At 40.4% G+C, this 19,864-nt stretch overlaps 2 protein-coding genes across 6 annotated transcripts in view; both read left to right on the top strand.

Moving 5' to 3' along the window:
• The window catches only part of MCM8 (minichromosome maintenance 8 homologous recombination repair factor), a 33,860-nt gene extending 29,059 nt beyond the window's left edge, over window positions 1-4,801 (top strand). For all 5 annotated transcript variants that reach the window (XM_050952054.1, XM_050952056.1, XM_050952052.1 and 2 more), the window contains exons 17-19: window positions 257-333; window positions 922-1,111; window positions 4,075-4,801. In XM_050952054.1, coding sequence (XP_050808011.1) covers window positions 257-333; window positions 922-1,111; window positions 4,075-4,167 — 360 coding nt within the window. In that variant the 3' untranslated portion in view covers window positions 4,168-4,801. The remainder of the gene's footprint in view (window positions 1-256; window positions 334-921; window positions 1,112-4,074) is intronic.
• A 2,255-nt stretch (window positions 4,802-7,056) lies between these two features.
• CRLS1 (cardiolipin synthase 1) lies at window positions 7,057-19,021 on the top strand. Its single transcript, XM_050952209.1, has 7 exons — window positions 7,057-7,619; window positions 8,830-8,967; window positions 12,370-12,499; window positions 13,440-13,525; window positions 14,061-14,129; window positions 14,506-14,597; window positions 17,101-19,021. Exons 1-7 carry the CDS (start codon window positions 7,182-7,184, stop codon window positions 17,186-17,188), a joined length of 1,041 nt encoding a protein of 346 aa, XP_050808166.1. The 5' UTR covers window positions 7,057-7,181; the 3' UTR covers window positions 17,189-19,021.
• Window positions 19,022-19,864: the final 843 nt, after the last annotated feature.

Consider the following 19,864-nt stretch of genomic DNA (forward strand, 5'->3'; position numbering starts at 1 on the left):
TCCAGACCACAACCCACTAACACAGTTTTGAAGGTAGAAGTACTGCTACTTATTGATAGGGCTTTATCCTGCAATTATTAGTCAAAAATTCCATTGAAGAATGTGGCTATGTTTGAGAGTCCTGCAGGATCAGGTCCCAAGTATGTCCTTAGAGCTTGACACAACCATTGTGACTGAATGATGAAGACTAAGCCTTTTTTATGTGGTGGCTACCACATAAGTTCAGCTTAATTGTTAAATATGTTTTTTGTTTAAGGCACGATCAAGGCTGGAATTAAGGGAAAAATCAACCACAGAAGATGCCAAGGATGTAATTGAAATAATGAAATACAGGTGATGTAAATTCAGAACAAATAGTGGTATTCATTTAAAAAAAATACTGTTTTTCTACTTTTCATAAACTAAGAGAATGCTTAGATAGCATGGTTCAGATCACTGATATTTATATACAAACTCTATTGCCAAAGTGTCTATCTTTGGGTTTGGCTGAATAGGGTAGCAATGTAGTAATGTACAACCCTGCCTTTTATGTTAATTTTATCATGTGAATCATGACCACTATGATTATAGACAACTCAAAGAATACGATCACACTGTAGTGTAGGGAAGATTCAGTCCTCTTTGCCTTTTAGTAAAGATACACCTCTAAATGTCTTCCATTTACTCAGAGGCCAAATTCTTGCTGTGAACTGATTAAGGCCAAAGGTGGTTGAGATAGACCCCTAGAGAAAGCCTCCAAACTGCTAGCTTTATTCTTAGTGGGAGGAGTTGCACAATTTGTGAGCCCCTTTGGAGACCTGAGACTTCAATGACTCATTCTTATATTTTTATATTTCAGACAGCTAGCAAGACCCTGCCCAACCAATCCATTCATTTCTACCTTTACCTTCTGTTGATTCTCATTTGGTTGGTTTTTTTTAGCATGCTAGGAACTTACTCTGATGAGTTTGGGAAACTGGACTTTGAGCGTTCACAGCATGGTTCTGGGATGAGCAATAGGTCACAAGCAAAGAGATTTGTTTCTGCACTCAACAATATTGCAGAAAGAACCTACAACAATCTCTTCGCATTTCAACAGCTTCGGCAGATTGCAAAGGAGCTACAAATAAAAGTAAGTGGGAAAATCCAGATTCTCTTAAAAAACAGTTTAGGAGTCATTAAAGTTATCAGCTGAAAAATTAAATGAAGATATTAAAATCAGAAACAGCAGCCATATCTCTCCATTAAACAGGGATGAGCAAAACATAATGCTGCTGTTCTGAGCTCTGTCATGGAGACATTTCCATTGTAAACTTTCTAATGTCGCTAGCCTTGCTAACTACAACATCTTGCATCAACAAGCACTAACTTTGCTGCTATTATTAACGTTTGTCTCTGCCTTTTTTCTGCCAAGGACAAGTTGGTCCCAGAACATTTTGCTTCCTCTGGCACCAGGACTATTTTTTTGGTCTGTTTGTATAGAGCCTAGCACAATGAGGTCCATGACTGGGACCCCAGGGCACTATGATAATGCAAATAATTCTTCTTAATAATCCTTATGATCATTTCCAATTTATGCTCCAAAAGTTGTGCCTGCCATATTGAAAATGTTCTTGTGTTTCTGTTCTGGTCTTCCTTCTGATGTCTGTAGGTTTTCATTCCTGTTCCAAACTTTCCTAATGTGAAAGTGTTGCTAATCAGACAGGAAGCATATCAAAAACACATACGGCAGCAAGTACAACATATCCTGTGATCTTCAACTAACCTTATACACATTTGATTTTGTCTAAGTGAAAATAATTGTCAGCTAATTCTGCATTTCACTTCATGGTGGAATACCTGAAACATCCAGTGAAAAGTGATCTTTTAAATATTTTCAGTAAGATTTTGGTGCTTGTGAAAAGTGCTGGAAACTGAATTTCTCTATCCATAGAACTGTTATAATGTGGGCAGTGATATTATTTTTCGGATAGCCCTCCTCTAGGGATGAGATAGTAGCGTCAATCTCCAAGCCCTCTCTGTTGAGGATGCTAATCAGGTTAAACGTTGTGGATACCTGTCCAATTGTGATTACCAACTCCTTTTACATAGGCCATCAGTCAGTCATTTGGTGACTATTTCCACTCCTGTCTAGGATGGGTTGTAGATCCCTGATGATGCATTGGAGGGGTTTTAGCTGGGGACTGTATGTGATGGCCAGTGGAGTCCTGTTGATTTCTTTCTTGGGTTTGTCTTGCAGTAGGAGGCTTCTGGGTACACGTCTGGCTCTGTTGATCTGTTTCCTTATTTCCTCATGCGAGTATTGTAGTTCTGAGAATGCTTGGTGGAGATTTTGTAGGTGTTGGTCTCTGTCTGAGGGGTTAGAGCAGATGCAGTTGTACCTCAGTGCTTGGCTGTAGACAATGGATCGTGTGGTGTGCCCGGAATGGAGGCTGGAGGCATGAAGGTAGGCATAGCGGTTGGTAGGTTTTCGGTATAGGGTGGTGTTAATGTGACCATCACTTATTTGCACCGCATCATCAGGGATCTACAGCCCATCCTGGACAATGATCCCACACTTTCACAGGCCTTGGGTGGCAGGCCAGTCCTCGCCCACAGACAACCTTCCAACCTGAAGCATATTCTCACCAGTAACTGCACACCGCACCATAGTAACTCTAGCTCAGGAACCAATCCATGCAACAAACCTCGATGTCAACTCTGCCCACATATCTACGCCAGCAACACCATCACAGGACCTAACCAGATCAGCCACACCATCACCGGTTCATTCACCTGCACGTCCACCAATGTAATATATGCCAGCAACGTCCCTCTGCTATGTACATCGGCCAAACTGGACAGTTTCTACGGAAAAGGATAAATGGACACAAATCAGATACTAGGAATGGCAATATACAAAAACCTGTAGGAGAACACTTCAACCTCCCTGGCCACACAATAGCAGATCTTAAGGTGGCCATCCTGCAGCAAAAAAACTTCAGGACCAGACTTCAAAGAGAAACTGCTGAGCTTGAGTTCATCTGCAAATTTGACACCATCAGCTCAGGATTAAACAAAGACTGTGAATGGCTTGCCAGCTAAAAAACCAGTTTCTCCTCCCTTGGTTTTCACACCTCAACTGCTAGAACAGGGCCTCATCCTCCCTGATTGAACTAACCTCGTTATCTCTAGCTTGCTTCTTGCTTGCATATATATACTTGCCCCTGGAAATTTCCACTACATGCATCTGACGAAGTGAATATTCACCCACGAAAGCTCATGCACCAAAACGTCTGTTAGTCTATAAGGTGCCACAAGATTATTTGCTGCTTTTACAGATCCAGACTAACACGGCTACCCCTCTGATACTATTTCCACTCCAAACCAGTATCCTAGGGGTGAAAGGCTCAGAATCCTTTCTCAAAACTCACAAACGTGTTACCCTTCCTTCCTCTTTTTACCTTTTTGTGAAACTAAAAAAGGAATTACAATTTACTGTTTTCACTGCATGTGTAAAATGTTTTGCCACATCCTCAATTCCACCTCTTTTCATAGCATAAAGACCTAAGGTGAAATCCTGACACCACTCAAAGTCAATGGGAGTTTTGCTGTTGATTTCAGAAGGACTGGGATTTCTCCCTAGAGCTTTTGTGTTCGTTCAATTGACAAAAGATTTTCATGCCTCTTTTTTTTTTTTTTTTTTTTTTTTTTTTTTTTTTTTTTTTTTTTTGAACCCACACTATCTCCCCCTTTGAAACACTCATTCTTCCGGAAACTCCCTCAGCAGATGAAATGTCATGAAACTTTGATTTAGGTATATTTCATTAATTTTCCATGTGGTAAAAACAGGAGCAATTTTATGTTGATATTTATAAACTGTACATTTTTTTAGTGAGGTGAAACAAAGCAAGGAAAGATACAGACAACTTTTACTTAGCCTTCAGGTGATCCAAATGTTTGTGGCGAAAGTTAAACCCTTCACACTAATTTCATTTCTGTGATTCATTTAAAAAATGTTTAAAAGAATTGCAACATACCTTGCTTTACATCAGACATAATACATATTGTTTCTCACACTGAATAAACATATTTCACTCTTTATTTTTCTTCCAGGTATCCGATTTTGAAAGCTTTGTTGGCTCTCTAAATGACCAGGGTTATCTTTTGAAAAAAGGTCCAAGAGTTTATCAGCTTCAAACTATGTGAAGGAACCACCACAATGGAAGCAAATGTTCTTGAGGCACAGTAATTCTATTTGAAATGGAATAATTGGTGGACGTGGTGCCAGAGGAGTCCATTACCCTATAACCTGCAGTCTACTAAGGATATTCCTAAATGTTATAGATGTCCAAAGCTTCTATTAGCTGAGACATGACACTCCCAGAAGAACTACCCTTTTAAAAGCAATACTTTCAGGAATGAGTGACACTACCATATTTACTTCCAGAAGTGTTATTAGAGAAGATGATATTTTGTGCTGCCATTTGGAGGTACTGTAGTTCAAATAAGAGTTATTTGAGATGAGGATCTCCATCATCAAAGATAATAGCACGAGGAGAATGTGTATTTACATTCATCCTAACAAAAGGACAATCATAGATTTTACTTCTAGTTCAAATAACTCATGATGCCTGAATAAATGAATAGAAATGTTACAGAAAGTATTTTCTCAATCAAACGGTAATATTGAAAAAATTTGAGAGTAACCCAGATTTTAGCAGTGTAATTAAATCAATTAAAAACTTCAGCACTATTTTGAAATGTTTTCAAGAAATTGATAGTTTTCATGCTGAGGCTCCATGCAATGTATAGTTTTAAGGAATGTGATATTTAATTGAAATAAATTAATTTGTTTATTTGAAGTTTCACTTTTGCAACTTACTATTTAATGAGCTGTATACGGTACTTGAGCTTTTATTTAAAATGTTAATCTGAAAAAATCAAACTCTAGTTGTACATATTAAATATTATAGAAGTGAAATAGAATGTGTTTATATACATACTTCATTTAAAATCTATTAACTTGTTGGTTGAATCCCAAATTTGTCTTTAAATGACATTAAATACTTAATAGCATGGAAATCTAAAGCAATTTTATCATAATGTACATTTTGTATATTAATTTGTAGTATTCCTGATGTATGTTAAACTGACTTAAATAAGGACATTCAACAGAAGTGAGTCAGTGTGTGTATATAAGATCTGCTGCTTTGATGCCTGGTAATCTAGTTTTTTCCTAAAGTAATTTTCCCCATAATATAAATGCAAGATGGGGAACATGTCTGGAATGTTATATATTGAGGTCACTACAAAGATTGATTTTATCAGAAAGGTAATATGAAGACTTTCTGTTTTAAGACTTTGTTTCTGATCCATCTTTGTTTCTTTTTTGAGGCAGATTATTACTTATTTAAGAGGAAGCATTGGTTTTTAAACAAATTCAATAAACTCTCCTCAAATTATGTTTAAAGAAGAGTCCTGTTCCTCTGAAGTTTTGTGCCTTGAGATGAAATCCCAGAGTGTGAAAGAGAGATTTAGGATCCCCTCACACAAACAGTTGAAAGCCCCAGTCCTGCAAAGGGATACAACCAAGCAGTTCCTTTACTAACATGGAAAATGAATAGAATTATATGTAGGTGTAAGGATCTATCCATTAGAAACCCTTCTTAGGATCACGACTTAACAGCAAAAAGGCAAATGAGGGGTAATTTCAGTTATAGCTCTTAATTTTAAAAAAACAAAACACCAACATGCATGCATCTGAGGAAGTGGGTATTCACCCACGAAAGCTCATGCTCCAAAACCTCTGTTAGTCTATAAGGTGCCACAGGATTCTTTGCTGCTTTTACAGATCCAGACTAACACGGCTACCCTCTGATACAAAACACCAACAGTTTGTATCACACTTTGCTTGAATCTAAAACTGAAAATCCTGATTGTTTTGATTTCTGTTGTGTATGACAATTCCCTACTGCTAAAGAATCCTTGTGCAGTATATTTCTGCATTGACTATCTAGTTTAAGATTTGACTGAAGATATATTTGATCTTCAGTTATCAAATACCATAGTATTTTCTAGGTTTATACAATGAATCCACTCAAAAAACTGCAGAATTTTCATATCCAGTTTTCCATAGAATCATAGACTATTAGGGTTGGAAGGGACCTCAGGAGGTCATCTAGTCCAACCCCCTGCTCCAAGCAGGACCAATCCCCAGATTTTTACCCCAGTTCCCTTAATGGTCCCCTCAGGGATTGAACTCACAACCCTGGGTTTAGTAGGCCAATGCTCAAACCCCTGAGCTATCCCTCCCCCCCATACTGTGATTTTGTTTTGTTCCTGTTTTGAGAGAGGTTACTTATTTCTGTAGGAGCTTCTATTGGCTTTGGTCACCTAGCTGTTAACACACATGTACTATAACTCTTCTGTCGCCTACCCTATGACTGAATTGTCTGTGCTCTAATTCAGAAACTGATTTACCCAATGTGGAATAGTTAATGAAGGCACAAAAACAGTACAGGAGTTCATTAAAGGTCTAGTCCAAAGCCCCCTGATGTCAACAGAAAGTCTCACTGACTTCAGTTAGATTTGGATTGCATTCTTGTAATTTTTCTTTAGCCCTTGTAAACCATGGAAAGTCAAGTGGCACTTAAAAAAACCCTTCAAGTTACTCAGTATCGCTTCAGTATCACAGCCCTTGCATGTACCTGAGAGCGTGCACCGCTTTGAAGAGTGAGTTACTTTAAGACACAAATATGCAACACGGGAGAGAATAGCAGGGTGCTAATATGTACATGAACTCTTAACGGGCAGTGAGTTTCAAATACAGTTTGGCTATTGCAGGCTGGTCGGCTGCAGCTATCAAATAAACCCCATTTCCCCGCGCGCCCTGGGGCTTTGCCATGGCTGGAAGCGCGGCAGAGCCCTCCAGGCCCCCCCACACAGATAGCACGCAGCCTCCTACCGTGCCCCCGACTCGCTCCCGCGGGGGCGGAGCCGCAGGACCACAGGCGCGGGCGTACGCCTTTAACGGGGGAGGGGGGGAGGTGATTGCCGTAAAGCACAAAGGCAGCTGTCGCAAAAGTCGCAAAGCCACCCCAGCGCCTTCAGGCAACATCTGTCCGGTGAACGGCGGCTGAGGGGTGGCTGCCCCCTCCCCTGCGCCTGGCCGGGCTGAAGTGCGCCCAGCGCCCTTACGGGGGGAGGGGGTGGACGCCGCCATGTTGGCCGCCGCCTGGCTGGGCAGGTGCTCCTGGGGGCTCCTGAAAGGTGCGAGCCGGCCCCTGGGGGGCAGCGGCGCGAGGCCGCTCGCGAGCCGCTCCCGGGCGACCGGAGGCGGCGCCTGGGGCGGAAACAGCCGCCGCGGCTTGTGCCTCGCGCCGGGCTCCTGCCCGCTGAGCGGCCTCGCGCCGCGGGCGCCTTCGTCCTTCCCCGGCGCGAGGCGGGAGCCGCAGCTGCTGCTGCGGCGCGCGCCCTCGCCGGCCCCGCTGTCCCCGGAGCGGCTCGCGAGCGGCTCCCCGCGCCCCGGCGGCCGCGGCCTGGGCAGCGCGCAGCGGCGCCCGCTCCCTGCCGGCGGGGAGAGCCCCTCGCCGAGGCGGCGCAGCGACGGTGCGGCCGGCCCGCCGGGGGATACAGCGCCGAGGGGCTACTCGGAGCTGGTACGTGCTTGTGAAGCAGGCCCTGCCGGTCCCGGGGCCAACACGCCGCTTTCCCCTCCACGCAGCCGCCTCAGCCTGGCCCGATCCCCTGTCCCCCGGCCGCCCCGAGGGCACCAGCCCCCCGCCTGCGGAAGGATCCTCCCACCGTCACCGGCCTGCCCTGGGGTCCCCCTGTTGCGCCCGCCTGGCTCCTCAGCCCGTTCTCAGGCTCCGCAGCAGCCTGTGCTGCAAGAAGGCCCCGAGTCCCTCTTGTACTTACGGGTCAGTGCGATGTTGCTTGTCAGGCACCTGCTAGTAACTGTCCCTGTTGTGCCCGTCTGGGCAGGCGCCAGCATGGCCTCTGGATCGCGTCCGCCCTCTGCTCTTCACTCAAGATAAAATCCTCGTGAAGACGTGAGTTTTCACAGCAGTGAGCAGGTTGAGTGTAAAAACTGAGCCTCCCCTATCTCTGCCTGCTAAGTCACATGAAAACTACAAAGTGCCCTGTCTTGACTAGGATCTCACATCAAATTAGTTAACTTGAGTTGAGAGCACATCCTTTTCCCTAGTGAAGTCATAGCCTGGGGGTCCAGCTGCAGGGAATTCCTGAGCAGCCAGAGGCTTGAGTGATCTAAGTGAGGTTTATTAAGAAATTAGTAAAATGAGATTCATACAAAAGAATCAATTTGCATAAAGTAGCTAATCTGCAGAAGGTAGCTAATCTGCAGATTAGCAGCTGTTGTTTGCTCGCCTGCGCTTAGTTTTGCATGCTAAGGTTGAAGATGAAGATGTTAACATGAAACCAACTCAGTCTACTAAAACTAAACTGTCACAACACTTGGAGCTAATGACAGCTCAGTTTTATCAAATAAAAAGTTCTAATAACGAGCATTATAAATTTTGAAATTTTTCTTTTCTAGCAAACTTACCAAGATGTATTTTGCATGTTTTAATACACATCATTCTTTTTATTTTAAAAAAAAAAAAAGGTTTGGTTGCTCATTGGTGGTCAAGTATCAGAATAAAATGGCATGTGGTTTTGGAGCTGTTCAGGCTCCCCTTCTTGTCTTGGTTATAGGCTCAGGTCTGGTCAAGAGAGGTTTGAGGTTTATTTTCCAGTATTTCAAGGCATTCTGGAAATCCAGGTTTCAATCAAATATGTATTTATCTTGAATATTCAAATCACATGCAAGGCTTGACTGACTCTTTTTTTTAACATTTTATTTTCCAGTATGAAAACCCATGGACAATCCCAAATATACTTTCTCTGGCAAGAATTGGTTTGGCTCCGGTTTTGGGTTATTTGATTGTAGAAGAAAATTTCAACATTGCATTGGGTGTTTTTGCTTTGGCTGGGATAACAGACTTGGTATGTTGCATAACAGAGTTTTGAAATGTATTTTGTTTTTTAATTTAAAATCACACTTACTGCATCACGTATAAATGGTTTGCTAATTCTCTTAAAATTTAAGTCAGTATTTTGAAATGAGATCAGCTAGTATACTAATTATTTTGTAGAAATGCCTGAGAAAGCCATGATGACAAGACAGGGCCAGATTCTGCCACTCTTTAAGGCTGCTTTGTGCTGCTTTCTTGGTGCAAAACAGCCTTAAAGATTCCCTAAACAGTAACTGAGAATCCCCCAGTGAGTTCTGTATAAACTGTATTTACACATGCAACTGCCTGCTTGCAAATTCAGCTTAAGAATTTCTGCATCCAGAAGAGGTAATTGTGTATGCGGATTAGATACATTTCTGACAATCAGGTGCACTGTTAATTACCTGGAATTAGGATGTGCCCACAAGCTTCTAGACTAGAATCTGAGTAGTGAGATGGAAAGTGTGCAATACGTTATTTATATCTTCTAACAAAGTTAACTGATAGGGCTCTCGATTAATCACAGTTAACTCATGCGGTTAACTCAAAATTAATCATGATTAAAACTGTGATTAATTGCGATTAATTTTTTAATCGTACGTTGAACAATAGAATACCAATTGAAATTTATTAAATATTTTTGAATGCTTTTCTACCTTTTCAAATATATTGATTTCAGTTACAACACAGAATACAAAGTGTACAGTGTTCACTTTATATTACTATTTTTATTACAAATATTTGCACTTGAAAATGATAAATATTATTTTTCAATTTACCTCATACAAGTACTGTAGTGCAATCTCTTTATTGTGAAAGTACAACTTAAAAATGTAGATTTTTTTTTTACGTAACTGCACTCAAAAACAAAACAGTGTAAAACTTTAGAGCCTACAAGTCCACTCAGTCCTACTTCTTGTTCAGCCAGTCTCTCAGAAAAACAAGTTTGTTTACATTTACAGAAAACGCTGCTGCCGTCTGCTGCTTATTTACAATATCACCTGAAAGTGAGAACAGGCATTCCCCTGGCACTTTTATAGCCGGCATTGCAAGATATTTCTGTGCCAAATATGCTAAACAGTCGTATGCCCCTTCATTCTTCAGTCACCATTCCAGAGGACATGCTTCCATGCTGATGATGCTCATTTAAAAAAAAATGTGTTAATTAAATTTGTGACTGAACTCCTTAGGGAAGAAATGTCTCCTGCTCTGTTTTACCTGCATTTTGCCATATTTTTCATGTAATAACAGTCTTGAATGATGACCCAGCACATGTTGTTCTTTTTAAGAACACTCTCACTGCAAATTTGACAAAGTGCAAATGAGGTACTAATGTGAGATTTCTAAAGCTAGCTACAGAACTTGACCCAAGGTTTAGGAATCTGCAGTGCCTTCCAAAATCTGAGAGGGATGAGGCATGAAGCATGCTTTCAGAAGTTTTAAAAGAGCAACAATCCAATGCAGAAACTACAGAACCCAAACTATCAAAAAAAACAACAACAACAACAACTTTTGCTGGTGGCATCTGACTCAGATAATGAAAATGAACATGCATTAGTCTGCACTGCTTTGTATCATTATCAAGCAGAACCCGTCATCAGCATGACACGTGTCCTCTGACATGGTGGTTGAAGCGTGAAGGGACATATGAACCTTTAGCGCATTTGACATATAAATATCTTGCAATGCCAGCTACAACAGTGCCATCCGAACGCCTTTTCTCACTTTCAGGTGACGTAAACAAGAAGTGGGCAGCAGTATCTCCTGCAAATGTAAATAAACATGTTTGTCTGAGCAACTGGCTGAACAAGTAGTAGGACTGAGTGGACTTGTAGGCTCTAAAGTGTTACATTTTTATTTTTGAATGCAGGTTTTTTTTCTTACGTAATTCTACATTTGTAAGTTCAACTTTCATTATAAAGAGATTGCACTACAATACTTGTATTGGGTGAAGTGAAAAATACTATTTCTTGTTTCTTTTTCAGTGCAAATATTTGTAATTAAAAATAAAGTGAGCACTGCACTCTTTTTATTCTATGTTGTAATTGAAATCAATATACACCTCTACCCTGATATAACGTGGTCCTTGGGAGACAAAAAATCTCACTGCGTTATAGGTTAGACCGCGTTATATCAAACTTGCTTTGCCCCCTCCCCGCCCCATGCATTGTTCCCTGACCGCCCCCTCCAGAGACCCCTTTTCCTAATCACCCCCAGGATCCTACTCCCTACCTCTGACTGCTCCGACCCCTATTCCGCCCTCCCCCCCGACAGACACTCAGCAGTGGCGGGAAGCAGAGCAGCCCGGCCCCAGTCTGCTCCACTCTGCCAGCTCCGAGTGTAGGGAGGTTAGGGAAAGGACGCCCCCCCACCCCCGCACTCACCTGCGGCGGGAAGCGGAGCGACGCAGCCCCAGCCCGCTCTGCTTTCCTTGCCCCGCCCCAGCCGTGTTGCTGGGATGCGGCTGGGGAAAGGTCCAACACTCACCTGCTGCAGGAAGTGGAGCGCTACGGCTGGGAGCTGGTGGAGTGGAGCTGGCTGGGTCTGGGCTGCTCCGCTTCCCGCCACCGGTGAGTGTGGCAAGGTTGGGGAAAGGACGTCCTCAGCCCGTTCCACTCTGCCAGCTCCCAGCCACAGCACTCTGCTTCCCGCTGTAGGTGAGTGTGGCGAGGTTGGGGAAAGGACGCCCTCTGCACTCACTGACAGCGGGAAGTGGAGTGCTGCGTCTGGGAGCTGGCGGAGGGGAGCTGGCTGGGGCTGGGCTGCTCCGCTTCCTGCCACTGGTGAGTGTGTTAAGGTTGGGGAAAGGGCGCCCTCCGCACTCACTGGCAGCGGGAAGCGGAGTGCTGCGGCTGGGAGCTGGCGGAGTGGAGCGGGCTGGGGCTGGGCTGCTCCACTTCCACCGATGCTGGTGAGTGCCGCGGGGATTCCTTCCCCCAAGCCCTCTCCACCAAGCGACACAGCTGGGGCCGGGGCGAGGGAAGCAGAGCGGGCAGCTCCCGGCCCCCCGCTAATCCCCTGGGCCGCTCTGGGATTGTGGGGCCCCCCAAAAGTGCCCTCCCACAGCTCGTGCGCCCCAGACCCTGTACTAACTTTACCACATTGTATGTGAACCCATGTTATATTGGGTCGTGTTATATTGGGGTAGTGGTATACTTGAAAATGTAGAAAAACTTCCAAAAATATTTAAATGGTATTCTATTATTGTTTAACAGTGCAATTAATCACAATTAATTTTTTTAAATAGCTTTACAGCCATTCTGATAATACTTTATAACTTTTTAATTACCTACATTATATTAATTTTGCTTATCACATATCCTGGTAACAGTAGTAGATGCTGATTTTTTTTTTCTAGCTCTCAAACATTCACATATTAAACTTGTATTTATAGTTGGATGGCTTTATTGCACGAAACTGGGCCAGTCAGAAATCTGCTCTGGGAAGTGCCCTTGACCCGCTAGCTGATAAAATTCTTATCAGTGTTCTGTATGTCAGCCTCAGTTGTGCAAGTCTTATTCCAGGTAAGATCGTGTTTAATTCATGTATTTTTATTTTTTTTCATAAGATAGTACTAAATAGTATGGAGAAGTGGATTTAATGCAGGAACACGCTTCTTATGTTGTCAAGGAGGAAAAGCTTACAACAATTTTGTCAATTGGGTTTTATTATTGGCTGTTTAAAAGAAAGTTTAAAGAACTTTATTGAAATATTAAATCATAAAATTCTGACTTTTAATTCTATTCTGCTGTTCAGCACCTGAACAGTCTCTGTCACTAGGTTCAGCTTCAGCAGTAGTTTTTGTTTTTAACAAAGAATATTTTTATTGCACTTTCCACTCATAAAACTCACATTTTAAAAGAAAACATACGTCTTACACAACTACATCAAACCACTGTTCTGAGACTGATATTTCTCACTTTGTCAATCTCTATGCTAGACTCCAGTTTTCCAATCTGAAATGGGATGATTGGGGCCACCCTTGCCAGTTAATTCAGTTTTGTCTTGTCTGCTCTGGAGTTCATGCTTACTGACAGTTACTGAAAATAGATGATGATGTTTCTGGCAGGAGGGTGTTTTTCTCTCCACAGACAACAATGGAACCAATTAACCTCTGCCATCTGCATGGGTCTGACTGTACAGGAAAGGTGCTGGTTGCAGGAAGTGCTGCAGGATAATATAATGCTCTTCTGATACCGTTAGATGTTGCCATTGAGTGCTAAATCATACATTTTTGCCTCCTACCCTCCCTCCCTTCTCAAATTTGCATTGCTTTTTATTTAGATGGAAAAGATGAATGGTTTGTATTTTCTTTGTGTTAATGGAGATTGCACATGTGAACATGTAGTAGTGTGGTGTATCATAGTGGACTTTGTCTATCTACATTTAAAAACCTGTTTAAATCAAATTTTTCAAATCCAGACAATTTCTTCTATATCTATATTTTGTTGATTTGTTTTTCAGTTCCACTGACTACTTTGATCATTTTGAGGGACATAGTGCTAATTGCTGCTGTTTTTTATGTGCGATACAAAACACTGTCCCCACCGGTAAGTGTGTGGCTTTAAAACAAAGTGCGATGGACATGAAATCAAATAGGTTTGAACTTTGAATAGGTTATCTGTCAGGATGCGTATACTGCAGGGGTAGGAAGCAGCAATTACTTAACAAACATATTGGCCAAAGCTTTGTTATGCAGCTTGGTGTTGATCCAAAACTTAGGGGGAAATAGTGAAGCTTTACCTGGCAGGAGAACAACATTACATATGAGACTATGAAATTTAGGAGACCATAAACTAATACTTTACAAAATGAAATCCAGCAATTATATCAGGGCACAAAAGCAAGGTTCCATCACTTCACTAGTTATTAAGTAACCCTTTTATTGTCTCTGTATTGCCACTTGTATTGTTATATTTCAGTTTAATGCTTTTACATAATTTTTTTTGATGTCAGTTTGTCATAGAGTAGATTAGCGTAACACAAACTCCAGTGCTGTGAGTGATTTTCTGTAGTGTGTTCTTTGTGGAGGTTTGTTTCAAACGCACACATTAAACATAAACAACCTTTATCTTTCTTTCACAGAGAACACTTGGTAGATATTTCAACCCCTGTTATGCCACTGCCCAGTTAAAACCAACTTTCATCAGCAAGGTAAAGGTGATCATTTTATTATAAATTACTGTTTCTTCAGCATCCAGGAGCTTTCACCATTCTGAAGCACTCTTAATTTTCTGACTGCTGTCTTCGGTAGCACTTAATATTGACAAATTCTTCTATAGGGCTTTATTCCACAAAGTCCTGAGTACTCTGGGTGTGAACCAGCAAAGCACATGTTTAATTATAAGCACATAAGTTGTCTGATTAACAAAACAAACATGCAGCAGCTATATCTCAAAACTTTTATATTTTGCCTGGTTTTCCATATGTTAGCTTAAGGTTATCAATAACCTCTTAAGTAATGTGTAGGACATTAGTGTGGTAAAGTTCTATTTCGGTACAGCCACAACTTATATTTAATTTTTACCAGATGAATACAGCAGTTCAGCTAATCTTGGTGGCAGCTTCTTTAGCGGCTCCTGTTTTCGATTACGTAGATAGCATATATCTACAGACTTTATGGTAAGTTACGTTTTTATTTTTTGTGACATCTGTAATGTGCTTGTAAAGAAACTAACATTCCGATTGAATTAAAAAGTTAAATTCGTGGAACAGAAGCATGTGCCTCATTAAGCCTAAATTAGATTACAGACATACATGGTTGAACTCTTCCAGATGAGATTTTCTTTTTGACTGAAACCAAACCAAGGAATATATCAGTGCTTAATTTGTTATGAGAGAAATAGCTGAACACATGAGGAAGCCAGTCAAAATCCAAGGATGAAAAGTTAAGAAACTAAGTCTTCCAAATCAGCATGAAGGCATTGCAGAAGGTATGCACATCCCTAAATTAAAATATATATTTATGGCATTTTTTCCAGTTAAAAGGGTTTCATGGCTAAAATTGTAGCACAAGTGATGCCAGTAGAAATGGACAAACTATGGCAGGTAAAACGAACTAGAAATTAACCAATTTGAAGAGCAAATAACTGTAAAAAAAATAAGTTCTTTAAGTATCACTGAAATAAGATGCTCGAGGGAGTCAGTGATGTCTGCTAGATTACTAGGGAGTATAGGTGCAATCTATGAAAGTAAAATCGTGTTTTTTTCCATCAGTCTTTCCTGGCGTAGCTGTTGTCACAGTTCAGGGCAACTGCACCTGTATTTTCCCTGCATGGGCCCTCAAAGGCACCGCCTCTAGGCTCCTAGCTCCTCAGCCATCACTTCTTTTTGGCAGAGACCCTCGTGTTTTTCCAGGATGCAAAGTTCCCTATCTATACTGTGATTTTACCAGCAAGCCAGATTGACTAAACACACCAGTGTCTTTGCTTTGCTTTCTCTCTGAAGGTTTATGAATAGCATAATTACCAGTAGTTACAAGTTACCACACAGCTCTTTAGAAGAAAGCACATTTATTCTTAAGGTGAAAACATTACAGAGAAAACATTAAAAAAACAAAAAAAAATAGTTTTTATGCACATGCTAAAAGTTCACCACAAGTTACTTATCAATCTTATAGGGCCTCAGTAGGCCAAAGTTCTTTCAACCTTTCCCAGGAAGAACTGGGACTCCTCTTGGACAGTTTGCTGGATCAGAAAGAAGGCCCTGAGTCAGTTTAAACTCAGGCTGGGCATCCCAAAGTCCTTTCTTTGTCAGTTGGTCTTTGGTGAATCCAGTTTGAACTAGTATATATGAGTCTTCTTAGTTGGTGTGATACTTCTCGGGAGGTGTTACAACCTGATAGAATTTGCTTAATCACCTGTACTACTGTTAGTTCCCAGAGGAGCTGTGGTTCCCCTTCCCTGTGAAATTATATTCAGTCACTGACCCACGATACATAAACTTAATTTAGCAAGATCTCCCAAAGATATTGCAGGAAATTGCCAAGTCTCTCTCAGCTGTTTTCAGGTATAAAGGTGAGACACTGTCAATTTAGGATGTTTAGAAAAAATTGATAATTTAAATTGAGGCAAGTGACCAGACTAGATGGTATTTGTCCATGAATTCTAAAGGAACTTACTATAAGAATGAAGTGGCTGAGCACAATCTAGTATTAGTTAGAAACTATACTAAAGAACTGGTGGATCCAGTATACCTATTTTTAAAAAGGTTCTGAGGAATTAGTGACCTTATTTCAATAACCAAGTAATTGTGTTGAAAAATTTATAAGCTGATACTATATGGAAGGAAGCTGAGATAGCTTCTGTAAAGGGCATTTTTGCTCTCACATATTAGGATTCTTTAAAAGTTAACAGAATAGTGAATAAAGGAGAACTGGTAGATATAACTTACCAGAATTTTGAAAAGATCTCACAAGAGACCATTCACATGGCCTCTAAATTAACTATAAAAACAAATTAGATTATACTCGTTTTTAGAATAGAGATTTGACTATTGCTTGCGTAGCCATTATCGGAGTGCAATTAATTGAAACAGTAGCATAATGGATATTTTAAGATGTAGCAAGCAAGAATTATTATCTTGATTTTAGTTTGGGGGGGCGGTTCTGGTAGCAGTTGTCATGCATATGTTTTTGCAAACAAGAAACCCTTGGAAGTAATCCTTTTGAACTGGGAATAGTCTTTCAGTGTCAGCCAGTTCTCAGGTTGGTGAACACTGCAAAAACACTGAGCCAGATTCGTCCCCACTTTTCTGTCACAGGTGTAACTGGATTAAAAATTCAGCCCAGTACATGATGAAGTCTATGGTGAAGCAGACTACTGAACAATGAAGCTTGCTTATGTGAATACACTTTGCTTTGCAGTGAGGTTTAGTTTTGAATATGAGATTTGTTGTTTACAGTCGAAGTTAGTCATTAAAATGAGAAGGGGTGGGTGAGAATTTCCCTAATCACACTTTCTTCAACCTTTGACCTCAGTCTCTGTGGCTAGCATAGGCTGTCCCATAATATACACACTTAGATTGTAGCAAAGAATAGGGAAACCATTTAAAATACAGTTTGGAACATTATTCAAATATTTAGGCACAAAGAAACTAATTTATATTAACCATTTTTTCCCCAAAGGTGCATTACAGCTTTCACAACAGCAGCGTCTGCATACAGTTATTATCGTTATGGTCGGAAAACAGTCCAGGTAATAAACAACAAATGAAATGTTACAGGAAGGACCATCTCATCACATCACTGTTTTTTATATTGCAAAGGACAATATAACTGGCCTATGAATAAGAACTCTATTTTTCCTTAGGACAGTTGTTTCAATTCAAACCATGTCACCACAATTGGGCTGATATGAAGTAAAAATGAAGTCTGATCATGTACTGTAAATGTATTGAATTTTCAATGTATTTTTGAAAGTTAAAAATAAAATTAAGAAAAATCACAATGTTCTTAAAGACACTTTTAAGTCACCAGTGGCAGTCTTGCATTTTGAATCTTGTATCTCTTTTTATATTGCTTTTCAGAAGCTAGAGTTTGCACACTTCCCACAGAATTGGACAGTTAGATTCTATCTAGAATCTAGATGTTAGATTCTAATAGCGTGCTGACGAAGCTCCCTTTTCTTCTCAGATCTAATATGCATGGAGTTATAAAGACAAACTGTTGTATACTGTCTTAAGACAGAATCACTTATTAGGATTTACTAAATATTATAGTTTGCAGCAAAGGAAAGCATTAAATAACTAGGGAATGATACCTTCAGAAGTGTAAAGTAATCTTCCCCCCCACCCCAAGTTTTTAAATCCTAATTGTGGTATGAATAATAGTCCATACAGTACTTCAGAGTTATTCTCTTTAGTAAAAATACCAAAATGTCCCCAGAGAGAAGGTTCTAGTGACACTAAGGCTCATGGTGTAGTGTCAAAGACGAAGATAAATTGAGTTCTTAAATAGAAGCATGTTTCTAGTACTGTTGGTTTAATAGTAGTTGAGAAACCAAGGTACTGAACTTCCTGTGTGAGCTATGCTGTGCGAGTTTAAAAACTGCTTGGTCAGTTTGAGATCTTCTTGGAGCAGAAATATCAATATAAATAGAACTGAGAAAAATCAAGGCATTTTAAATGCTTGTCCAAATCACGGGATTAATTAGAAACAGTTAAAGCTGCATATTCTGTGTGGGATTCTCCTATATCTCTGACTGCATTGTTCATCAGGCATTGCTATGATCTCAATTTATCACCTGTGCTCAAAGAATAGAGCAAAACTATTTAAAGTTACAGAATTAAACGCCTGTTCCTTGTTTATACTCTGATAGCCACAAAAAGTATCGGACAAGAGATTTCATATTAACAGTAATGAAATCTTCTTATTAAATACCTTGGAGCTAGAGGTGTTTTTTGCATGTAGTAGCAAAGAACTGAGGTGTGAAGAAGTAAAGTAACTGAAAAATACGTAATAAATGTTGGACTATGGTGCTCTATCACCAAAAGTGAATTTATTGTAGATACATACTGATTTTGAGGGGTTGTGGTTGTAGGTGTGTATATAAAACATTTTAATTTTTATCTTTTAACTTGTATAGAAATGGTTCAAAGACAATGCTGCATTTTTATTCAATATCTGTCTCATAGCTATCACCATATACAGCAGTCCAAATCTCTTATTTGCAATGGAAGGATAAATGTAAAGCAAATCCTTTAAAATGTTATTTCTTAATGTGCACGTTTAGTTAATTGGGAGTATTGTATTTCTTCAGCAGCACATTTTTAAAATGGAGAGATGACAAAGTCCATTCAGGTTATTCCTTTTTTTGTTCATAACCACCATCTCGAATATAGTGAGGGTACACCTGAATGTTGTTCCGCTAGGGGATGGCAAAATGTTGAGGCTACTGAAGGATCATGTCAGCATGCAGGTGCCTCAGCACATATATGAATACCATGGCTACACCATTTCATGATTTGTCTTTGTATGTAGCTTATTGTACAATTTCTTGGAGTTGTGTCTCCAGGATATTTATATTAAATGAAGTTGTTAAACAGTGCAGAGCTGCTGGCTGTTTCTAGCATGTACATTAGTTGCTGCTTCTGTCCTTACTGGTTTATTCTGGATATTAACTGCTTCTAATAAAACATAGCTAAGGTATCGAATTGATGCTCCACCTTACCCATGAGAACAATCATGGACTCAGCATCCCACCTCTTTGTTGTGCACAAATAATCACCTTGGGGCAGACATCTGAAAAGCAACTGAGTTCAAATGGCTGTATTTGTCAGGATGAAAGCTGTCCTTATTGGTCCATTCTGCAAGTGAAGAGTCTTTGAACAAGTAAAAAAAACAGGAGTACTTGTGGCATAACGAATTTATTTCAGCATGAGCTTTCGTGAGCTACAGCTCGCTTCTTCGGATGCACAGCATGGAACACACAGACAGGAGATATTTATACATACAGAGAACATGAAAAGGTGGAAGTATGCATACCAACAGGAGTCATCTAATCAATTGAGATGAGCCCCCCCATGGTGGCACAGTTATTGGCTGCATTTCCAGGTTTCATGGTGGTGAGAAACAATGCTGCTTTGGTTTGTTTTAAGTTCATTCTTTTCATGTGAGGTTGGATTGATGGGGAAATAGTTTAGACTCTCCCTGCAGACATGTAGTTATTTAGGTCTTAATGCTGTATGTTCCTGGAACAAGTAGAGCCAAAGTCAGACTAATTAACAGTTCTTTATAAGTGTGGAACAGCTTTTAAAAAAAATTATATATTAACGATAATAGGAAACTTAATTTGCAGGTTTTAAAATAATTTTTCCATTTTGCTGATGATGCCTGAAAAAATTAAAATTATGATTCATGCTTCCTTTCTATATCATAGGGATTGTGCTCT

The sequence above is a fragment of the Gopherus flavomarginatus genome, chromosome 4, assembly GCF_025201925.1.
Source record: "Gopherus flavomarginatus isolate rGopFla2 chromosome 4, rGopFla2.mat.asm, whole genome shotgun sequence".
NCBI classification, from domain to species: domain Eukaryota; kingdom Metazoa; phylum Chordata; order Testudines; family Testudinidae; genus Gopherus; species Gopherus flavomarginatus.

What these genes read in the sequence shown, in the direction of transcription:
- CRLS1 (XM_050952209.1), top strand. Translation starts at nt 7,182, where the DNA reads ATGTTGGCCGCCGCCTGGCTGGGCAGGTGCTCCTGGGGGCTCCTGAAA. An exon ending in TTGTGCAAGTCTTATTCCAG is followed by an intron (nt 12,500 to 13,439) that starts GTAAGATCGTGT and finishes TTTGTTTTTCAG; the next exon opens with TTCCACTGACTACTTTGATC. An exon ending in ACAAAACACTGTCCCCACCG is followed by an intron (nt 13,526 to 14,060) that starts GTAAGTGTGTGG and finishes TTTCTTTCACAG; the next exon opens with AGAACACTTGGTAGATATTT.